This window comes from Capsicum annuum, chromosome 6 (genome assembly GCF_002878395.1).
Source record: "Capsicum annuum cultivar UCD-10X-F1 chromosome 6, UCD10Xv1.1, whole genome shotgun sequence".
Classification (NCBI taxonomy): domain Eukaryota; kingdom Viridiplantae; phylum Streptophyta; class Magnoliopsida; order Solanales; family Solanaceae; genus Capsicum; species Capsicum annuum.
The window spans coordinates 221,107,828-221,132,356 of record NC_061116.1 but is presented as its reverse complement, the minus strand read 5'-3'; the positions used below and the strand labels follow the sequence as shown (position 1 = coordinate 221,132,356).

Genomic DNA, 24,529 nt, shown 5'->3' with positions numbered 1-24,529 from the left:
AAGCAATGTGGGCACTAAAGCAGCTGAACCTGAACTGGGATGATGCTATTAATATGAGATTAGGGAAGCTGAACGATATGGATGAATTTCGTCTAAATGCATATGAAAGAGCAGATCTTTACAAAGAAAGGATGAAAAAGTACTATGATCGGAGGATTATCCAATGAAACTTTCAGAAAGGCGATTTGGTACTCCTTTTCAACTCCAGACTGAAGCTGTTTCCAGGTAAGTTGAAGTCTAAATGGTCTGGTCTATTCAGAATTAGCCAAGTTTACTCATCAGGAGTAGTGGAGTTAGAAAACGATGATGGTAGTGTCTTTAAGGTGAATGGCCAAAGAGTGAAGCTGTATATCGGTCCAACCAACTCGATAAAATGTATAGCCACCATATATCTTGATGAAATTTGAGTAATCGAGATAACTATGTCGTGCCACGACAATAAATCAAGCGCTACATAGGAGGCAACCCATCATTTTAATTATTTTTGTTTTACTAGGAGTTTGTTTTTGATAAATAAAAATTCAAAAAGAAGAGTCGAGCCACGACCAAAACTAAGGCGCTTGGTGGGAGGCAACCCATCCTTCTAATCATTTTTGTTATTTTTGATTAAGTGTAGGTGCTTGAAGTACAAAGGAGGAAATTAGTCCCAAATTTTGATTTGAAAGTGAGTCATGTCAATGGTGGTAAGTCTAGGAATGATGGAACAATACAGGTAAGTGGGAATGGTCAATGTGTAAGGCTCAACGATAGGCTAGGCGCCGCCTATGCCAACATAGGCAATAAGTTAGGCACCGCCTATGCTAACATAGGCAATAGGTTAGGCGCCGCCTATGCCAGCATGGGCGATAGGTTAGGCGCCGTCTATACCAACATGGGCGATAGGTTAGGCGCCGCCTATGCCTTCGCCTATGCTCACTGCCTCACATAGGTGATAGGCTAGGCGCCGCCTATGCCAACATGGGCGATAGGCTAGGCGCAGCCTATACCATCGCCTATGCTTACTGCCTCACATAGGCGATAGGCTAGGCTCCGTCTATGCCAACATAGGCAATAGGTTAGGCGCCGCCTACTTATGCTTAGCCAATGCTATAGGCGCCGCCTATCAACGTGAATTTTGCCTACTAACCCGTTTGTAAATGGACCAACCCGACCCATGGCTTATCTTTTAAATATATCCTCTACCCTCAAACCCCATTAAATTTTTCTTCAACCTAAGCGCCGCCCATCATCACCCTCCAAGCCCTTCTCTTTTCTCATCTAATCCTACAAGCTCACCTTCCTGATTCATCACGAATTAATCACCAAGTAAGTTGTTCTTTCATGTTCCGTAGTTGTTTTAGTGCGACGCTTACAATGGTTAACTAGATTTTGTAATAGTGCTTGGTGATAAGAGTATGGTTAGTTTGTTATGATTTTTGAAAAATACATCTCATTGAGTGAAAGGATTCGTGTGGGTATTCTTGATTTTACTCCGGCATGTATTGATTGGTATTCACTGTCATAATTTTTTTATTATTATGGAGTTGAAATTTTGAAGTTAATGCATAATTTTGGGAGTTGTAAGCTTGAATGGGTGACTCGTTCATTGATGTAATGGTCATGGTTAACCAAAAGCATAAGATTGTGTAATTGTTTCTATGCTATAGCATGATAAGATTTCTATGTGGTAGTCTTGGTCAAAGATTGCATTGCTCCAATGAAATAAAGTTGGAAATGATAGTCAAGATTACACGACCATTGTGTGCTGCTTCTCTATATCAAACTGAGAAATTGTTATGTAAAGTGAAGGGTTGAAAGTGTGACTACGCTAATAATGTTGTTGGCACATACCACCTAAATGTATGTCGATGAAGTCTGAGTAATCGACATCACTCACTCAATTAGTTTGTGCAAACAAATTAAGTGTGGGGTGGTGCCATCACTATTTTCTTTTTTGATTATAGTGAATTTTACGAAATGAGACTAACATGACCCTATTATGATCTCAGGTAACATGGCTCCGAAAGGACGACAGGGAAAGGAGAAAGCATCCACCTCACAAAAAGGTCACAAAAGGTCAAGAAAGGACCAGGCTAATTCCTCCTCTCTTCAAGTGCCTCGACGCACTTTTGGGATCTAGTGGGTTCTGGAGGAGGAAGGGACGGAATGGTATAGAAACAATAAAGTGAAGAAATATGTCCATGTGGAGTTGATGCAGAAGAAAAGTTTAGCGAAGAACTGCCCTCGCATTTTGGCAAAGATTATGGCACTAAATCTTGACTTTATCTTCTGAGACATGGGCGAATGTAATCTTGATTTGACTCAAGAGTTTTATTCCAACTGGTCCCCAAGGACTACGGGAAATGAAGTAAAGATTCGGGGGCAAGTCTTGCAATTGAACGCTGATTTCTTCAACTCTTTCCTGGGTACTCCAAGTGTAGATCAATCACCACTCAAGGAGCTCTACAACAGACCTCCCTACAGAGCCATCAGACATACGCTGTGTGGATCAAGGTCCATGACCCGGTGGACTCATTACAAAAATAATGGTCGTCACAATACTTACCCATATGCTTGTTTAAACAGAGAAGCTCGCATATGGTTAAGAATAGTCAACTCCTGCTTGATTCCTGGTACACAATACACTAAGGTCATGTGTGATCGAGTCTACTTGGTATATGCTCTAATGATGAATGTTCCCATCAACATTGGTGTAGTTATACGAACATCGATGCGAAAAGCAAGGGTGCACAAAAGGTCTCATTTCAGCTTCGGCAACTTGTTGACTGCAATTTTAATAAAAGAGCACATTGAGGAGGAACCAGTAGACCATAAGTTACCACATAACCCAAAGAAGGTATATCTCACAAAAATCAAAGATCCAGAAACTGGTCAAGGCATCAACCTTACCACTGCTGAGAGACATGCTCGAGATGAGAGTTTTTTTTGCCATCTGTATGGCTTGACTAGGTTTACTATGATGAATGGGGGTCGTGTGCCGACTAATGCAGAGCTTCGACAGTTGGACTATGAATACCCGCTTAATGAGCATGCTCGGGCCATGTGTGGAGTGAGGGTAAATTTTGAAGAACCTCTAGATGATGATGTGCCGACAGACGATGATCACTAGCTGCTAGACTCTGATGTGGAGGACAACTCTGATGATGAAGACTCTGATGATGATTCTGACGCAGGGGGTATGACCCCGGATGTAGAGGAGGAGTCTGACTAACCAAGTTTTTGCTTATTTATTTACACTGAGGGCAGTGTGTTCCTTCTTAGTGTGGGGTGTTGTACTGCGTACTGCTTGCCCTCATTTATTCTATAGTCATTTTGATTTAGTTGTAGTTAGTTAGTTGTAATTAGTCAGATTATGCATGAAATTGTTCTGATAGACGGCATGGCATTATAACAGGAGTTTGTGCTGAGTCACTACTATTGAAACATTTAGGCTCTAAGTTGTGACTCACTCTGTGATAATTGTTTGTGGTTTAATTCATTCATCTGTTGGGTCAAGAATCTATAATGCTCCTAATTAAGTTGACCATGTGCCATGTGTGTGTAAGGTTATTGTATATTGTATATTGATTTCTCTTATCCTTCCTTCACTGACACAGAAGAGAGAGAGTATTCCCCAAGCCAAGGTGCCAAAGAGAAGATGGGAAAGCTAGTTTATCAGAAGGAGAAAGTGAGGGAGTGAGATTTTAGGTTTCATTAGGGTAGAGTGAGACCAAGCCAATCTCGAAACTCAAAGGAAAACTTATTGCAACTATGAACGTGAACAGATGCTTTCTCATTAGACTATTTTAACCGATTGTTTATGTCAACCCTACGCTACGATTCTTCTTCTATTATGAAATTTTGAGTTAGATGAACACTGCTCTACTGCATGACGGAGTGATCTGTCCCTCTTATGAGAGCCAGTTGGGAGTTTGGATCTATGTTCAAAGGAAGGGGTCTATTAGCAGAGCATCAATAATCGGGTTCTTGCCTTGTATTGGTTTTCATTTTGCACTATCCGGTCACTGGGTTGAAGTTAGTACTCCGTGAGTGTATAGAGAACCTAATGTTCTTATTTAATTGTTGGACAAGTTTGAGTGTGGATGGCAAATGAGTGCCAGCTTTTCAAAGAGATATTTGGATGCATCCTTGTCAACAAGAGAAGGGAATAGGCCTTGAGGGTAATGTCAGAGCCTCTGCCTAGCCCACACCAAGGCTACTAATAATGGGATAAGACCTTACTACTATATAGGATATGTTATCCTCTCTCCATTAAGTGCAGTGAAGGACTCTCGCCTCACCCGCATGTTTGACTTATGGCATCATTGACTTGTTTTTCAATCAAAGCAATTTCATAACCATAAAGAAAGACCTCTTTTTTGGGACATACTTGAGAGGCATTTTTGATTCCTCTTCAATGATCTGGAATTTCTATGAGGAGCTCTGTTCGAGAGGAAGCACTGGCTCTTATTGAAATTGACCTTTTGGCCATTACAACATTACAATCAGCTTCTTACTTCTTTCCAGAAAGATTTTTTTCTTCTTAAGATTTCTTTTATGGCTATTATATAATGTTAGAACATCGTTATCAAAGAGAAAGTAGGAGAGTGTTGGGCACGATGTCGAAGTATCGTAAGATGTTATCATTTTCAATGATACCATTAGCACTTCTTCAGCAAAAATAAATAGGCTAGGTTTGGGACCCTTGTCGCAACCCTCAAGAAACTGGAAAGTACCAATGTGGCACACCATCCACAAGCACTTCAAAGTATTTATTACATAAAAATCCATGTATCAAATTCCGCCATTTCTCACAAAAGGTCATTCGATCCAAAAAGATGCTTTTGCCATATCTTGACTTTATTTTAACCCTTCTTCCTCCTATGTTGTCTTTAGGTTCAAATCCCCTATCACTTAAAGCCACCTCGTGAGCCAAGGAGATCTTCTCTACTTAATCCTTTAACAAAAGCGCCCCTTTTTTCCTTAACTATTTTTATAGGGAGAATCAAACAAATTCATCGAGCTAGAGAGAATTTTTGAGATTTACAAAGCTCTCCTTCAAATATCCCATAAATAAAGGTAGGTCAAAATTGGTGAAATAAGGACTTTAGACTTTTGGAATAAGGGCAATGAAATTTTTTGGTTTTTTGATTTTGTATCTTTTCTATTACATTTTTTAATTTGAATTTTTACATCAGAATTGACTTCTGTTTGATTGTATTTGATTGTATTCACCCAACAGAATACAAATAGGATTAGAAAGAGAACTTCTTTTTATTATTCAAACGTACTAACTAGTCGTACTAACTAGTTATGAAATCGGATTGATAGCCTCCACCCGTGTTCTAGCTCGTCGGAGAGCTAGATTTGCCTCAATTTTTTGTCTCCTTCCTTCAGCCTTTTTCATATTATCTTCCACTATTTCAAGAGTTTTCTGATCTTCTTGTGGATCAATATCACTACCCTTCTCCGCATCATTTACTAAAACAGTGATCTCATTATTGCCTATTCTAGCAAAACCACCCATCAGAGCCATCGTTAACCATTGGTTGTTAAGGCGTATTCGCAAAATCCCTATATCTACAGCTGTGGCAATAGGGGCGTGATTTGGTAATATGCCAATTTGACCACTATTAGTAGATAACACAATTTCTTCCACTTTTGAATCCCAAACAATTTGATTAGGAGTCAGTACACTAAGATTTAAGGTCATTTCTTCAAATTGCTCTTGATTTCTAAATTCATAGCCTTCGCGGTAGCTTCATCGATATTACCTACCAAATAAAAGTCCTATTCAGGAAGACCATATAATTCTTTGGAAAGGATCAATTGAAATCCTCAAATTATTTTTGCTAGACCAACATATTTCCTTGAAAAATCATTAAATACTTCTGCTACGAAAAAGGGTTGTGATAAGAAACGCTCAATTTTTCGTGCTCTTGCTACGAGTAAATGATCCTCTTTGGATAATTCGTCCAATCCAAGGATAGTTATAATGTCCTGAAGTTCTTTGTAACGTTGTAAAGTTTGCTTATCTCGTTGGGAGGTTTCGTAATGTTCCTCACCAATGATCCGAGGTTGAAGCATGGTTAACCTTGAATCTAACGGATCTACTGCTGGATAACTACCTTTGGTAGCCAATCATCTAAATGTGAAAATATCGTAGCAGGAGCAGGGTTGGTCAAATCGTCTGCGGGTACATAAACTGCTTGAATAGAGGTTATGGACCCTTCTTTGGTAGAAGGGCTACATCTAGTACAGGACCGATGATTTGGACGACACGCCCCAGGTTTTTTTTTCAAGCGTGGAAACCCCAGAACTAGAAGTAGTAGGATTGATTCTCATAATAATAAAATAAATAAATATGTCAAAATATTTTTTCAAAAATTATCGAATTCAAAGTAATGTCCGCTAGCACGTCGATTGGTTAATTCAATAAAATGGGAATTAGCACTCGATTTCGTTGGCACCATGCAATTGAACCAATTCAATTGTTTACTTATTCAATGAGGTTGAGTTAATTTTCAAGCTCACCAAACCTATTTTAATTTAAAAATCTCAAGTGGATGAATCAGAATCTTGAGAAAGTCTTTCATTTGTCTATCATTATAGACAATCCCATCCATATTATCTATTCTATGGAATTTGAACCTGAACTTTATTTTATATTTCTATTACGATTCACTATTTGGATTTAATGGGTTCCTCTTCTTATTTTTCTTATTTATTTTTTAGTTAAATTTTAGCATATTGATTTATGCCTAGCCTATTCTTTTCTTTGTGTTCTTCTTTCTTTTTTATACTTTTCATAGCGGAATTCCATATATTTTCACATTTAGGATTTACATATACAACATATACCACTGTCAAGGGTGAAGTTCTTATTATTTAGGTTAGTTAGGTATTTTCATTTTAAAAAAAAGGTAAAAAATAAAAATTGGGTTGCGCTATATATATGAAAGAGTATACAATAATGATGTATTTGGCAAATCAAATACCATGGTCTAATAATCAACCATTCTGATTAATTGATAATATTAGTATTAGTTGGATATTTTCTGAAAGATTCCTGTGAAAAGTTTCATTAACGTGTAATTCGTGTCGAGTAGACCTTGTTGTTGTGAGAATTCTTAATTCATGAGTTGTAGGGAGGGATTTATGTCACCACAAACAGAGACTAAAGCAAGTGTTGGATTCAAAGCTGGTGTTAAAGAGTACAAATTGACTTATTATACTCCTGAGTACCAAACCAAGGATACTGATATATTGGCAGCATTCCGAGTAACTCCTCAACCTGGAGTTCCACCTGAAGAAGCAGGGGCCGCGGTAGCTGCCGAATCTTCTACTGGTACATGAACAACTGTATGGACCGATGGACTTACCAGTCTTGATCGTTACAAAGGGTGATGCTACCGCATCGAGCGTGTTGTTGGAGAAAAAGATCAATATATTGCTTATGTAGCTTACCCTTTAGACCTTTTTGAAGAAGGTTCCGTTACCAACATGTTTACTTCCATTGTAGGTAATGTATTTGGGTTCAAAGCCCTGCGCGCTCTACGTCTGGAAGATCTGCGAGTCCCTACTGCTTATATTAAAACTTTCCAAGGTCTGCCTCATGGGATCCAAGTTGAAAGAGATAAATTGAACAAGTATGGTCGTCCCCTGTTGGGATGTACTATTAAACCTAAATTGGGGTTATCTGCTAAAAACTACGGTAGAGCTGTTTATGAATGTCTTCGCGGTGGACTTGATTTTACCAAAGATGATGAGAACGTGAACTCACAACCATTTATGTCTTGGAGAAATCATTTCTTATTTTGTGCTGAAGCACTTTTTAAAGCATAGACTAAAACAGGTGAAATCAAAGGGCATTACTTGAATGCTACTATAGGTACATACGAAGAAATGATGAAAAGAGCTGTATTTTCTAGAGAATTAGGCGTTCCAATCCTAATGCATGACTACTTAACGGGGGGATTCATCGCAAATAGTAGCTTGGCTCATTATTGATGAGATAATGGTCTACTTCTTTCCTACTTATGCCTTATAGCGTAGCAATAAAAATAAGCTTCTTCCGGGACCGAAACATGGAGACCAAAATGTTTTGACTTACTGCCACACCTTGATTTTTCTTTATTACTATTATGTTCTGCCCTTACATCGTAAAAGTAAGGGTTAAGCTATAGAACTAGATACGTAAGAGAAAGAGAGAAGAGCAGAAGTTTACTTCTTTGCTGAGGCATAAGCAATAGCAAACAATCTCTAACACTGTACATTAAGTGGTCCACTGTCTAACATCTTTCGTATCTTGTTCGTGCTCATTTCCAAGGTAGATCTTTTTCTTTTCCTTGAAAGATATTGCGTATGAAGAGAAAGATAGCCAGTCCTCTTGGGCGGCCAAGAGTGTTATGTAAAAAGGACCAAGGAGGATCCTATCCATCAGGAGAAGGAGGAGGAGTAGGAGCTAGCCTTAGGGGCAGAATCGAAGCGAAGAAATTCGTTCATGCGACAACGATCTATATGGAAGGGTAGTTTTGTTGATACATTCCTCTTGAGAATGAAGAAAAAGAGAAATCTTCTTTTTAACAGGAAAATTTGGTCACTACAATCTTCTATGAGACAAAGAAGAGCAGTTAGACAATTCACTTTGAGTACAGAGAAGTTTGCAGGTAAGAATTCCTCAGGGCGTATTACGATTTTCACCGAGGGGGTGGATCAAAGCGATTGCAGCGGAGAATTGATCTAAAATGAAAGACTGAGTCTATAGGCATTGTAGAAAGGATAGAACGTGCGCCTAATCACTCTTTTTGGATTTCTCCAATATGATGGTTCCCTCGGAAGGGGGGGTCCGCCAATGCAACACGATAAAAAAGTTCGCTCTGCCGCGTAAGATCCTCGTATCAAAATCAACCATGACTACTATATTTGAGAGAAAATACTTTAAGGTATTCGATCTTCTCCTTGTGATCTTTTTTCATTAGTACTCGAGGAGGTGGGGGAAGATTCTTGAAGGATTCCTTGCCGCGTGCGGTGAGAGGAGGGAGACCTCCTTTGACCCTATTTACCCTCCCCAAAGAAATACGCAGCCAGCTATTCCCCAAACGGAGGTTCATCCAGTTCCGCGTGCCATCTTAGTTTTGGAATTAGAGCACCCTCTTTTTATGAATAGGCAAAGAAGAACAGAGCTTCATACCCAGCTAGCGTTCTTCTTTCAGGAGAGGAACGAGGCCAGGCACCTCCCAATCTATCTTGGGATATTGGATAAGTAGTTCCTGGTTGAAAAGAGGGTCGAGGCTGCATTGGTGCAGGATAGATTTTCCCCCAGATGCTTTCGCATCAGAAGTAGGAAATTCGCAGCATCTTATTCAGTCATCCTACTCAGGTGGGAACTGCTATCGGCGAAAATACCTTAAATAGGTATTTGGCCCAGATAGAATGGGAGGGCATACAATAGAGTCTACCTTATCTAAGGGTGATTCGCGCAAGCCGATTTTAGGTCTGAATAGGTACGACTGGCTGATAGACCCCTATTGTATTGGAATTAGGCGCCTATTTTTTTACTGTTGTCAATGAATCTCTTCCATGTTCGATTCTACTCTATGTTAGAACATTTCTATGAATGTTATTCTGATCTAAGTGGTCTTATTCTTTGTCCTATTCTAGGAAGTATTACTCCTATTTTCATTCCAAATTCAAGATTACGACCGATATAATTAATTGGTCTGTGCGTCTCTCTTATTACTTTTTTGTATCCCCCTGTTCTTCAGATACAATTTGATCTTTCTACGGCCAAATCTCAATTTGTGGAAAGCCTTCGATGGCTTCCTTATGAAAACATCAATTTTTATTTGGGTATAGACGGTATCTCTTTATTCTTCATGATATTGACCACATTTCTGATCCCTATTTGCATTTTGGTTGGTTGGTATGGTATGAGAAGTTATGGGAAAGAGTATATTATAGCATTTCTAATTCGTGAATTTATAATGATCGTCGTGTTCTGCATGCTGGATCTTCTACTATTCTATGTTCTTCCTGAAAGTATGCTAATCCCTATGTTGTGCGGAGCTAAGTATCTTCTATTTGCTGGGATAAAGCCTTTCCTCTGTAGGGACCTTGTGCAGTAAACCCCCTACGGGCGGTCGTCCATCGTCCTAAAGTAGTCCCCGTGAAGCTTTTGGGAAGAGGGGTAGTCTTGTGTGTAAGCATAGTATTTCTGGTCGAACCCGCCCAATCCAACTAAGAAGAACCAAACCCGACAGACACATCTTTTTCTTTTTGGGAGGGTACTCCGAGTAGTGGGTACCTCGTAGGACCTCGTCCTTCCTACTTGGGTCTTGCATGGATATGCAGGAAGGGGTGCTCCTAGGTGTGTGTAGGGATTATGTTTGTTTGCGAGAAAGGATTCCTCATCAAGTAAGTTTGGGGCTGTGGACACACTTGTGCGAATTTGGGAAACGGCTACAAGGGAGAAAGAGAAAGAAAACTATACCTGACTAGGAATGGATGTAAACTCGTAAGCTACCGAAGGTAGGGATAATCGTCCAGGTTTTACTGTGAAAGAAAAAAGCTGCCCCGCCACAATAGACGCGTTGCTTCCTCTATCGTCGCCGGGGAGCTCTTGGCGAGGAGACCTTAGGATAAGTTGCTAAAACAAATGGGATGGGAGGATCGACCCGTTCAGATAATTCCGAAGAAAGACTATTGGCAGTAGGTAGGGAGATTTTTTTTTCCTCTTCAAAACATAAGGAAATGCGGGTAGGGTCGAGCTCGGCAGAGGGTTCGAGAATAGGGTAGGGTCCTGTCCTTAAGATTCAGATAAGAAAATATTTCCAAACCTTTGTGCTCCTTACAAGTGCTGCATACAAGTTCCGGCCAGGATGATTAAGAAAGATTCAATCAATTTGAACCGCTCATATCACAATAGTAGTAATGTAAAGGCCGTAAGTCGGGGGCGGCCATAACATAAGGCTATTAATTTCACATCTCTCTCTCTCTCTAAGAGAGTGATACACTACGTGAGTAACCCTACTGTGCCTTACATATGCTCTACAGGCCACACATAATCTTTCTTCCCAATGAGCCTTTTTTTATTTGGAAGACGGGCATTGTGTTTGGTTCAAAACGCATGGTTTTCAATATGTCTCCAGATAGGCCCCCACTAGTTCGGCTAGCTAGTGAGTGGTTCTTTTGGGCGGGAAGAAGGACGGACCCTATGGGCGAGCATCTCCCACAACACAAGAACCATTGTTCTACACCACCCGAGAAGCAAAAAATTCGTCAGTCCAGGCTGAAAATACATGCATAGATAGTGGTTTAATGCCAAGGCCGACGACAGAAGCTCGAGAAGGAGCTGTATAAGGTGGAAGTCTCACGTACGGTTCTATGAGAAGGGAGTGGCTACCTACTAGAGCTTCAACCAAGCACCACCGGTCAATTCTGCTTTGGGGCCACCCTTGACTCTACCATCATTATAGGGGTATGGGGTTCGAGGCAAAGAAATATCAAGGCAGCATATCAGTTTTCCTTTATACTTTACTTGGATATGTTTTTATGCTATTAGCTATTCAGTTGATTCTTCTCCAAACAGGAACAACTGATTTACAAATCTCATTAACCACAGAATTTAGTGAGCGGCGCCAAATCTTTCTATGGATTGCTTCTTTCGCCTCTTTCGTCGTCAAAGTGCCTATGGTAGCAGTTCATATTTAGTTACCTGAAGCTCATATAGAGGCACCTAAGGTAGGATCCATCATCTTGGTAGAAATTTCTTTAAAATTGAGAACCTACGGTTTTTTAAGATTTTCAATACCCATGTTTCCCGAAGTGACACTTTGTTCCACTCCTTTTATTTATACTTTAAGTGTGATTGCTATAATATATACTTCCTCGACCACATTAAGACAGATCGATCTTAAGAAGATCATTGATTACTCCTCAGTAGCTCATATGAATCTGGTGACAATTGGTATGTTTAGTCGGGCGGCGGCCGTTAGGTCACCTATTTTGAGTTATGGACACGCAAGGGCAAAACATGTGTGCCGGGCATGCGACCCATCAACTACTAGCAATAGGGAAGAAAGCACAGAACGTCGTAATAAAAGCTTGATTCAAGGCGTCAACAAAACACTTCCACCTGTTCCAAAAACAAAAGCCCATTAGCACCCTGGGACGGGAGTGGGGGATGGCCGTACGTGCAGGCAACAGCAGCACCGGCTCTACGAAGTCAGAATCAAATTTTTCTGTTGGCTTTCCCAATTCATTTGTGAATAATAATTCAAGGGCGTGAAGCGAGTACTTCTAGCTGCTTCGCCTGCTTCTTATTATGGAGGCTATATTTTCGTGGCAAAAATGAACGAAAAGCAAGATGAGCATGCTATTTTCAATTTGATTGATAGATAGCCTAATCTGTTCTGATAGATCAAAATACATAGAGAGGGAATCTCTTAAGAATAAGGGGAAATCTCCTATTTCTATCTATTGATGAGACAACTATCTATTCTTGATCCATCAAAAAGAAATCGATATGTATCTGATGGAGTCTACATTGTACGTAGAGCGCCCAAGAATTTTTTAGGCCAGCTCAGTAGTCTTATACATCAGTCCAATTCACTAGGCTCATCTCATGGAGGTAAAAGCAAAAATGTAGTTGTCTTGTTCACTGCCTCAATACATTTCCTTCTCTCCCGAGTATCATCCCATACAGAAAGAAAGAGTACAGAGCCTTGGCCTGACCTGTAGGTCCACTAACGTAAAGCGAGGAGTTGAGCCTGAACTAGAAAACTAAAGTCACTTTTGGAACCATACTTCCTACAGCTAACATGTGTCCAGTCCATCGGGAATGCGTAGCACAAATGAACCTGAGCTGTTATACCGAATCCCCCGCTGGCCATCGGGGATCGAGTGATAAGGCCATGATCCACAGGGGAACAGATCAATCATTCTTCCATTAGGGACAGGTGCACCAAAGACAACTCCAAACGTCACATATCCGCCGCCTACCTACCATTTAGGTGGCACCAACAAGATCCAGCTAAGGTAAGAAAGTGTTGCGGCTGCTCCTCTCTATTGCGTTGCAGTCTCATGAACTGAACTTCGTTGCCTTCCCGAATATGAAGCGAATGGGTACTGTGTCGTGGGTCAGTTTTGGGGTGGGAAGAGAAGAGATACCAGAAGAATGATTCATTTGGATCGACGAGCTTTTTCAGCCTAACAACTCAGAATAAATAGAATGTCTGTCTATCCATGAACATCTATTCTATCTGTATATCTAGGGGATCTCTCTATGCATATAGATTTTTTTATGGAATGATATGATCGGGTAGCCATATCCGTATATCAGCTATGCTCAATGCGGGATTTCTGTTGGATCATATCTTTTGGGAAACTTTTAGACCTAGCAAAAAGGCCTCTAAGCCTTCATGCAAGCAAGCGCGTGAGAAACGGAGCAAGAAGCTACCGCTTCCCCCGACCGACTAAAATACAACAGTCGTGACCTACTTTGATTCAAAATAAAGGTAAAGGGTTTGGCAACAAGTAAACGGCTTTGTATCATAGTAGCAAGGGCTCCAAACCTTAACTACTTAAGTACCAAAGGCTACTTTTGGTTAGTTTCATAATGGCGATGTTCACTACAAGCTATCAGTGCTCAGCGCTGTCTTAGATTGAACGTTTACTTATCTTATTGCCGTTCAATCTCTAAAGTGGATTTCCACTGAGAACAGAATAGTGTTCGTATCCAAAGGTGAACAAAGCCCTAGCTTCTAGAGTTCGCTACTTTTCCCAGGCCGGAGAAGGGCTTATACTGCTTACCTTTGTTTGATATGTTCATTCAGTACCAATACAAATGAAAACTACACCAAAGTGGAAGGGCCAGTATAGAAGCTAGAAGTAGCTTGCCTATAGTAGTCGGCCTAACCAAAGCCTTATGAGAACATTAAATTAGCCTTATAAATTGAATCTTAAGTAGGGGGCTTAGCCCACCCGCCTATCAATCAAAGAGGCTGATAATAAGCGTAAGCTCACCCGGAATTTCGAAGAGCTTCCCTTTATTTGCTTCGCGGGAGTTGCACAACACATAGCTTAAAGTCAGAGGGCCCATAGTACCTGCCTCACCCTTCGCTCCGAGAGACCGTAGATAAAAAAGTGCCTTCTAAACCACCCCATTCATCAAAAAGAGAAGGGAAGGGGCCTATGTATTTGCATGACCCTTGTAGATTTCACCCTATCTATACCCGGAGCCACTCCCCTAGCGGTCCTGCCACCACGCCGTAGAATGGGAGCTCATGTGGAATCTTTTATTCTAGCGTAACAGCGGTAGAACATAACAAAATATTACGGCTGCCTAACATAGGGGACAGAGGTACGGTAAACCCGGCCAAAATATAAGACCCGAAGGGCCCGACGCGCACAATCCTATCCTATCCGAGTTCGAGTATAACCCTTGCACTTCGGACAGCCGTTCGTAGCATCATAAGGAGGACCCCCCTTTTAAGGTAAAAAAATAGTACGGTACATAGGAGGTTGGTATTTCTCAACGTGGTGTATAGCACAAAAAACCTTTCAATATAAGATAGGGCCGTTCACATAAAAGAAAAAATGAATCTTTCTTATCTTCTTTCCCTCTCAGGAAAGAGAAAAAGGGTTTTATGGAGGAAGGAGGGAGGGAAAAGGCTTGGGCCTACCTATCCCGATAGGACCCCATAAAAGAACGAGAGTTGTGGAGAGGTTCCATATTGCCGAGATGAAGGACAACACTTTTGTACGTGATCATAGTATGTCACATCGTCTTGTCCCCACTGCATCAAAGAGTAACTATGCACTATATTCTAGTTTGCTGATAAGGAAGATAGTGTTGGGGTAGGGGTCTACGATGTGATACTAAAGTATGACCGAGGGAAATATATTCTAACTATGGGTAGGAAGCAGGACCATTATGTCAGAAATTGCGGGAGGTTACAGATCTCTTATACTACCATCGATTGATAGAGCAGAACGACCAGAAAAAGAAGTAAAGTTAGAAAGCCGTATGATAGGTGGTAACTATCTTGTATGGTTTGGGGGGTAATTGGCGTACTTCGATCAGTGGGGGGATATTTGGCTCTATCAAACATACAGGGAATTGGAGGTAGCATTCTACCGATGTCAAGTCATAGACTGGTTTCTTCAGCCCTTTTTCTATGTGTTGGTGTTCTATATAACCTACATAAGACTCGACTTGTTAGATATTACGGAGGTTTAGTAAGCACCATGCCAAATCTCTCTACCATTTTCTTCTTTTCCACTTTGGCAAATATGAGTTCACCTAGTACTAGCAGCTTTATAAGGGAATTTCTCATCTTAGTAGGAGCTTTCCAAAGAAATAGCTTAGTATCCACATTAGCAGCGCTTGGGATGATTTTAGGCGTGGCCTATTCCCTTTGGCTATATAATCGTGCGGTTTTTGGAAATTTAAAACCCGATTTCCTCCATAAATTCTTTGATCCAAATGGCATTGAAGTTTCCATATTTATACCTTTTCTTGTTGGAGGGACGACCGTCCATTAAACTAATAAAGAAACTAGGGTAAACTAATATGATCATGACATTGTAGGTGCTTGCGATGGGACGGATGCGACTTTCCTCAGTTGTTTTGGGTGGCGTAGCCCGTTGCATAAGTCCCCCCTTTTTTTACCCATTTCTTTAGTCTTTAGGGAGCTAAAGCTTGACTTTACTAAACTAATAAATAAGGCTCGCGCTAGGCTCTTACCTTTTTTGGCTGTAGGGTTGGGGTGCTTTGCTGGGTAAGACTAATAGAAAGAAAGGACAGGGGTCAACCATGCATGGTACTTCTTGACCCTGTCTTCGAGGGATAGTTGAACTAGCGACTCATGAATACTGCTGGGTTGGACGAGCCAATAACTCAAAGGCGTTTGGTTTGTTTTTTGAGCAAGAATCATAGCCTTACCTTATCTTCACCATGATATGGACTCCAAGTTCTTATGGCAGAGCACGAGGAGATTTATCATCAATATGATAATTGGAATGGAAACCAGAAGCACGACTGGGTTCCTCATGGTCCAAGATAATCAAACCATCAATAACAGTAACATAAGCATGAGACTTTTTGGTAGTACTGGTGAACCAGATGGCCGCGACGATGGGATCTAGGATGGAGGACTTGTAGTATCTCTCTAGATCTGGAAAAAGCGAAAGACCCCCTAACATAATTCGAATAGAGGCTGACTGCTGAGCCCACTCTGGCCTCACAGGGCGAGCCCCTGTGGTTGCGAGCTGGAGCTACCATAGCTTATGGATATAGCAATGGGAGGGCCTCAATAGAGAGAAAATTTGAGAAAACGAGTGCTCCACCTTCCAAGAGGGCAGCAGGAGCAGCAGGCAAGTGCTTGGTAAGCCAACAACCCAGTGAACTGGGCGGGGCACTGGAAGAAAGAGGGCACACTGAGCAAGTACGAGAGATTAGCCCTGCTCCTATTTCTTAAAAGCAAGGACCACTACGGGAGCTCAAACCAAGGATTTAAGAAAGTGGGGGCTCATCCTCGGTCAATATTGGATCAAAAAATAGGGGGTCGTAGCACTGACCTCTTTTTTTATTAATTCAATACAATAGGGGAAAAGATCATACAGTTCCCTACCGAGATAAACTCTTAATAGATCCTCCTCACACTGGGAATAATTCTTCCGTGCGTAAGAAAAGACCCGACCCAGGGCGAGCTTTATTTATTATTGAGAGAATGGGGAGTGAATCGAATTCTCTTTCTATTTTTAGGGGCTTTCGAGCCTCTCTCGATCTTTTTTATATTTGAGAAGGGGGAAGGAGTCTATATCAATGGAAATTAATGAGTCATCATTGATGGGTGTTGCACATGACACGATCAATTCTACTTAAGGTTTGGTGCTAATAAAAGTTGCTTACTTTCCTAGTAGCGAAGGAAAGGAGCTGAAAGCCACTATAAGGAGAGGGTAGGACTTTTTTCGTAGTAATCGTGGGCCGATCTCATGAGATCTATGCCAGCCATCAAAATCAAACAAAGGTTTAAGGACCATTTGATTTATTAAGGGGCATAGTGATACCCTTGCCTGGCGCCATTTTCGGACCTAGCAGCAGACGAACGGGTCATGCCTGAATTCAGACTGGACCAAACTCTTCTTTGTTTGAGCTGCTCCTAGGCACGTAGACCGAAGATCTCACTTGTCCTAGATAAGTACGTAGAGATCTTTGTGGGACCGTGGAGGGAGTCTCAATCAATCTTTTCTAGGATTCCTTATCACGCCACACATGGAGATCTTTCCATTGATAGATCAGAGGGTCCTCCTTGAACAAATTCTTAAAGGTTAGGTTACTACCTGCTTCTACGGAAGAGGTTTACTTTGTACCGCCCGAAGGTCATATAGATCGAAATCCAGAGTGATAAGAACAAAAGGGTTAGTGTGGCCACAGCTACAACTACTGGCGCTTCAAAAGTCTTAGATTCTAAGGGCGCTACTGAAAGCCTTTTTTTAGGTCCTGTAATAGGGAGGTGTAATCCTTGAAAGCCTTTGGTACTTCGGTAGGGCGAGCATCCCTTAAACCAAAAAAAAAAAGAGTCTCTGACTTCCTTCCCCTATTTTTCCTTATGCATTTCATTCTCTATTTGGCCCGCTTCAAACAAAATGAGAAAAAAGGGTCCGGTCAATAGCATATATATTTCTTTCCTTGGTCTCTTTTCGATGGAGAGGCCTTCACATTCCTCATCCGGTAGGGTCAAACGGCTTTCTTTGCCCCAGCTTGGCGAATCACATCCCCGCACAACAATATTTTTTATTTGTGCGCCCCTTACCGTTCTCGCTCAGTCTTTCAACGGCTGGGAAGACAGTCATAGAAATAAAGCCTATCACCACGCCAACTATCAAATAGGAGACTAGGCCCCTTCTCAAAGATTTGATGGAATGGCCCACCCCACCCAAGAATGCTTATGTCATAGGGGAATTCATGGCTGGAAACAATCCTGGTGGTTTGTTTTGATATCCGGTAGGAATAATAAAAAAAAGTCCAGGTTGGTTGGTGATCCTAGTGATAGGAGACTATCTAGCTTGGTTCAGAGAGCACTTGTTGGGAACGATATTTTTTGGTTGCTAAATGTTACGGCCTAAATATTGAACTATTGATGCTACTTGTTCGGATGGGTGTTCACCCCAAAGTGTTCCCGGACCGCATGCATACATCCGTAAGTAACTTAGTGCAACATGGAAAATTTCATTGAGATGAATCAGCAAACAAAAGAAAAACGGGTCAAGTACATCAACTTGTGTATTTGAGAGATTGTCCTCAGGTTGAGGAGTGTCCACATGAGTTCGTTAAGGTGTTTACATATGCTTGTGGTCCTCTTTTATATTATTTCAAGAGTTCGGATTGCTCCACCTAAGTAGAACGAAAAGAAGAAATTAGAAAAGAAAAAGGGGAGCTATTATAAAGCCTAGAAAGGCGGAAGAAGAAAATCAATTATACCGAGTTCCCCAATAGCAGCTTAGCTTAGTAGCAACACTTTTTCTACCCGCCGGTGTGGCACTATTGGATGCTTCTGATCAATAGAACACGGAGATGATGAGTAGGAGTTTACTTTAGGAGTGGAATCAATTTGAAAATACAAAAATGAATGAGTTATTTAAAGCTGTCGTGCCTTTTGTGACAAGTTTCCAAGGAACTTTGAGTGGGAGACAGAGGGCGAACCCACAGGTTCCCGATGCCCTACCTGAAGCTCCATCGTAGGGTCCCAATTTTCCTCTACCCGAAATAGTTAGGAAATAAAGGAGGGAACCTTTTTTCATTAGAAGAAATGAAAGTATGAAGGCCTTTATGCTCAATCGAATAAGAAAGCTATACAGGTAAAATAGCCCTTTTCTGCTTTCTAAAGCAAAGGGGGAGCATTGGTCAGAAGTAAAGACCACACTCCACAATTGTGGCTCTCAGAAAGAGTATTACAGGTTACTGTGTTTTGAGAATAGAGATCTACAAATTAGGGAGAGAAAACATTCATATTTTTTCTCTTTCAAGAGATTCTGTCTCGAAATCGTGCCTTAAGGGGGAATGCTGCCAATCCTACCGAGGACTTTATGGATTTTTTTTTCGAGAAGCGAGAGGTACTAGAGTTTTCACATTTGAATTTCTCAATCATTCCATGTTCCCAAAATGGATCCTATCAAATATTTCACATTTTCTATGATTATCTCTATTTCAGGTATTCGGGGAATCCTCCTTTAGTTTCACACTGGGGAGATCTCGACTCTTAGGAGGGGGGGTTGCTTTGAACCTATATTTTCTCTAAGAGAAAGGTGACTTCCCTAAGGTCTAATGACTTAAAAAAAAAAGAGGGGAGGGTCTAGTATGATAGCACCATTGGTTACTACAGCATTTTCAGTTTTTGAATCCTTAGCGTCCTTGCTTTTCAGCTAGTTGTTAAACGATAGCATGACCAGTTCTTAAATCTATTTCCTCATCTAGTAATAGGTAGGGTCGGGTAAAGGCAGTGATCCCACCCATGGTTAGAGTAAAGGTTCAAAAAGTAGGAGTTTGATCATCCTTTCCCTAGGCGGGATGTCACCAATCGTACAAGTGCGAAGGTTTGGTGTGGGTAACCCTATCCCTCTTGAAGCAGTATGGTACACGTCCTGGAATTACGAACTTTATATTTCCCAAAATTTTGGGGGGAGTAGTCTTAATAATAGGCAAAGTAGGCAAAGGATCTTCCGTAACAGACCTTACTAAACGGTCGAGTACCAAGAGCTTCTCATCCCCAATTGAGTTGCAAAATCTAAGCAATCAACCATCTCTCCTCTTCAATCTTATTGGCCCCCTTGCATTCGACTTCTTATGGCTCTCTATCAGCTAGTTAGGTTAACTAGCCATTCTTTTCCTAGTCTTAGTTTCTATAAAGCAATATTGGGTAGAGTACCTATGAAGATGTCTTATACTTATAAAGCCTCTGTCGCACTTTCTATGGCACGTTAGGAGCACCTCAGAAAAAGTATATTGGTGGGCATGTCTACGAGCAATCTTATTAAGGTGAATGCATGCATCGAAAGGTCTATTCCTTAACTAATAATAAAATTAATAGACCAGAATGGATGTTTTCAAATTCTTCGTCAGAGGAGAATTGATCACCCACCTTTATGTGATGAGTGGACGGTTTTTCCAATGGTGCATCTTTACCTGGCATTCTATTATATAATTAATATATAATTATATAATATAGGGTCATCGGTTGATAGGTCTGTCTACTCCCAAGCTCGATTTCGCTAGTTGGTACTAGAATTGTTAATGGGGCGGTTAAAGAATGAAATCCAAGATCGATTCTTCTTTTGGGGAGTTCACTCTAAACCAAGCGCGTTAAAGAAAGACCTATGATGTGTTAAGAAGTTCTCTAGTCAGCAATCACACATGGGAGTCTTTCCAAAGATTCTCTCGAAAAGGGTTTCTAGTAAAGCTTTTCTTGTACCTGCGTTAGGAGCACCACGTAGAAGGTTTATTTTGGGACATCTATCGAAAAAGATTCTTTAGGGCAAAGCAAAGGCATTCATGTGATAGTCTTATTTATTCCTATTATGTGATTATGTGCGGCTATTATGGAATATCCGAGGCTTGGTAATATAAAGACTTCCGCCAAGAATGCCATGTCATTCATCTGAGAAGTAGAACGAGCCATCCTAAAGAAACTTTCTTCTGTTCTAGATTTCTACAAAGCGGTATCAGGGTATCAAAACACATTTCTCCTTTTACCTTTAGTCGGTTGAATATCTTATTTGAACGTTGTGAACTTATTCCTTCCTTTGCAATACCAGCACATCTTGTGCCACAGAATCGGTTATGCTCTGCCTCTTCCCCTCTATCAAAAGATTGCCTTATGTGGAAGGTTGACTCTGAACTTCAGTCAATGAGAGGAATCCCCTTATCTAAGGTTCTTTGTATGGCACTCTAAACTCTCTTTCTTATGCGAGACAATTAGTGTAACTACCGAAGCTCTTTCAACTTGTCCTGTCTTTGGATAAGTATAGTAGTTAAGTCAGTTAACAAGATGAGAGTTGGAAAATAGAAATAAGAAATGTCAAGTGATTCGTCGAATGCTTCTACTTATGTAGATGGAGTTCAGTACGCTACTATATATACTAATAATTCCCAAGACAATATCGGGATTGGGCACAGTATGAAAGATCTTTGAAATCCTTGATAGTCTAGAAAAGGAACGCGAATCTAGCCACCACTTTCTCTATTTAAAGAAAAAGAAAACTTCCCCAGACTGAGAGATTGCTAATCTTTTTTATTCGCCTGGTGAAATTATACTAAAATGAAAACTAGAATAATCAGAGACGCATCTTTGCGATATGTAATTACATAAAGCAGAGGTTGCTCTTTCTTGTCCACAAATGGTCAGTGGAGGTTCTTTCTCATCTTCGGATGGATGGAACTTTCAACCAAGAGTTTCCATTATCACTTGTGAGAGAAGGAAAGAAGAATGAGTGTTATTCCTTTGATATTAAGTCAGCAACGGATCATTGGTCATTAAGTGTCATGTTTGCCCTTATGTCTTGTATGTTTGGGCCAACATTGTCATCTTCAATTGTCAATAGCTCTTTGGGCCTCAACACCTTTCTAGTCGGGAAACCGATTGTGAAAAAGATGAGTGAATTTTCCTTTCTTTGTGGTCAGCCGTTTGGTTACTACTCCTCTTGGTCACTCTTTGCATTGTCCCACCACTATGTAGTGTGGTTGGCAGCAAAACAAGCTTACCTACAGAGAACCATCCCTTTTAAGGACTATGCCTTGCTAGGTGATGATATCCTAATTACTGATGTACTTGTTGCACAATAGTACATGATATTACTGGATAAACTCAGTGTGACCATTTCGGAGGCCAAATCAATAATATTTGAAACTGGTTGCGTCAAGTTTGCCAAGAGATTCTGGGTCAAGTCAATGCAAATTGACCTGTCTCCATTCTCTCTTTAGTTGTTGTTATCTTGTAGGACGACTATTGGTCTCTATTCTATTCGTAATAAATACCCTGTAAGTGTTCCTACATTACAAAGATTGGTTGGAGCAGGATTTAGAGTCTGTTCGCATCTTTTCTCGACTCAATCTAAACATTAGGAAAGATTAAAGGCTGCTTGTTGCAAGCCAAACCGGTCACATCCTTTACCTCTTGAATGGTTGATTGGAAGGTTTGGAAACCTTAATCCCTATTTGAAGGGAAAGATAGTAGATTATCTTCGGAGGGAATTAAAACCCAAAAAGATACATCTCTTCCCAAAAGAGATGGTGTTTGATAAGGAATGTGATATTCTTGAGCATACAGTGATACTCAATTAGGTAAAACTCTGGCTTAAGTGGTGTCACTAGTACTATATGGTTGCATTATCTGAGGAGGTATCCATCGATAAGATGATGGACGTTCCTATGTGAAGCACGACTTGCAAAAGATCGAACAAAGATTTTGATTAAATCAAGTTTGGTATGATCTGGAAGTGTTATGATATGGGAGTCAGTTGGGATTTATCGACTACACCAAGGTGGTTTCTAGATCCTAATACCGTTATCCAATTCGATAGATGGATATATGGTGGTATTTCTGGCGGTTATTTCTTAATGGCACCGGTAGACTTACCATCGCCGGTGAAAGGGCGCAGGTCATAAGACTGAAAACTAGAATAATCCTTCCTAAGAAAAGAGCTTTCGGTAATAGCATGAGAAAGAAGAAAGTGACTTCCCAAGTCTGTTGACCAACCTCCGATATAGGTATGATAAAGTCTAAAATCATTCATGGGTGTATGGGTCCGACGAGAAAGACTCTTTGTTGAGCTAGATTCCCACCCAGCTCTCATCAAGCTGTCTTCCAAGGTAGGTCTCTTATATTCATACTCACCTCTTCTCTAAGATGAGGCTACTACTATTGACCCTGTCTTTAAGCCTTTGATTTGAATAATCAGGTCTTGTTTTTGATGGACTTCATTTATTCTTGCTTTAAGCTTAGGGAAGCCTGTTTACTTAGACATCTCAGGATGGGGAATGAATAATGACGTAAATCCTCTTATAAGTCTTATCCGGGTGTAGCTTAGGCCCCTACTTGTAGTGATACCCCGATCTCATGGATGAAGGCTAACGTTTTCCATTGGAATAGAGGAATGTGCATATCAATTTGAATTTTCACTTTGCTATCTAGAGAATAGTTTGCCCTGAGTTAGGATACGGAGTTTGAAGAGAATGCCAGTATACAGTTCATCTTCATCAAAGGCCAAGATCTCTATAAATTCGATTATTTTGCCTCTCTTTGCTTCTGAGGTAGTTTAAGTCGATACTTGAGGTCCAGTAAAAGGTCACTCCTCATCCCAATCTTATTAAAGGAGAAAGTAAATAGATCAAGGTTTCTACGTACTTCCATTATGGAGGGTGCGGGCAGGGGGACAGCGGAGAAGGCCGGCTCCATGACCCCGGTTGGTTGCCGAAGATGAACCCTAACCTTGGTCTCCAAATAATTTTTTCTAATAGTAAAAAGCACCTTAAAACCACGAATAAGTTAGAGATGAGGATGATGAGTTAGGATCCTTTAAGGCTGGGGGCATGGGGATATAGCCTTGTTACTTTATGTTTAGGAGTCAATTGATCCCTCGATCAAGTTCTAACTAGAAATATCTTAAGAGAAGAAGAGAAATCATTTGGATTTGAGGCGAAACCCCTCTCCAATGAGTCAAGTGGCCCAAGGGCCACCTCTCCGCCCTTACAGAGTTCTTCTGCTTTAATCTCCGAAATAGAGGGTCAGCTGACTGAGGAGTTAGTATTGATTCATGCAAAGATTCTCTTTTGAAGCTGGAGTAAGCAATTGTCCACCTCATCACCCCGAAGAGCAGTGGCTCTGTTGTTTTGCACGCCTATAGAGAGTGACTCCAAAACGACGCTCAATCAAAAGAAAGAGAAATCAAATATATACTTAACTCATGCCCCAGGAATCCCTAGACAGAGAGAGAAGGTACGAGGTAATTTTTTACTAGAGGGAAAGCTAGCGAAAAGCATAGAGCGTGTGAGACTTTGAAGGGACATTCACACCCAGCCTTCTTTGATCAACTTCACACCCAACGTTTTGATTCTCATATCTTTTTTATGAATGTAATGATCCTATCTTCTCTTCTTTGTTCATATTCCAAAAAGATATCGAAACTAATGTAAGACCAAAATATTCGGAGGACTCTTCTGACAAAATAAAAAATATGTAATTGTCAGCAAAGTTGTTTTTTTTTTCAAATCCAAAAATCCCTTCTTACTTAGAATAGGTCGTTGATTCAGCATTAGATAAAGGGGGTAAAATCCCCATTTTTACAATTAACAATAAGCGATGAAAATCATTTTCTCAATATGAGTATCCTATATCGATAAAATATTTATTTTGAAACCACCTCTATATTAACATAGTGGTAGAAAGAGTACAATGCTGCGTCTACACTTCAAACAGTTTTTTAACCATGTTAATAGTTCCACATTATTGGTTAATAGAGATTCAAAATCAATTTACCAATGAATCGCAAA

At 40.6% G+C, this 24,529-nt stretch overlaps 1 protein-coding gene and 2 pseudogenes across 1 annotated transcript; 2 read left to right on the top strand and 1 right to left on the bottom strand.

Moving 5' to 3' along the window:
- Window positions 1-5,263: 5,263 nt before the first annotated feature.
- LOC124899373 (ATP synthase epsilon chain, chloroplastic) lies at window positions 5,264-5,692 on the bottom strand. The gene has a single exon (XM_047414110.1). It carries the CDS (start codon window positions 5,690-5,692, stop codon window positions 5,291-5,293), a length of 402 nt encoding a protein of 133 aa, XP_047270066.1. The 3' UTR covers window positions 5,264-5,290.
- A 1,321-nt stretch (window positions 5,693-7,013) lies between these two features.
- On the top strand, window positions 7,014-7,824 carry LOC124899372 (annotated as a pseudogene).
- An 8,024-nt stretch (window positions 7,825-15,848) lies between these two features.
- Window positions 15,849-21,961, top strand: LOC124899643 (annotated as a pseudogene).
- Window positions 21,962-24,529: the final 2,568 nt, after the last annotated feature.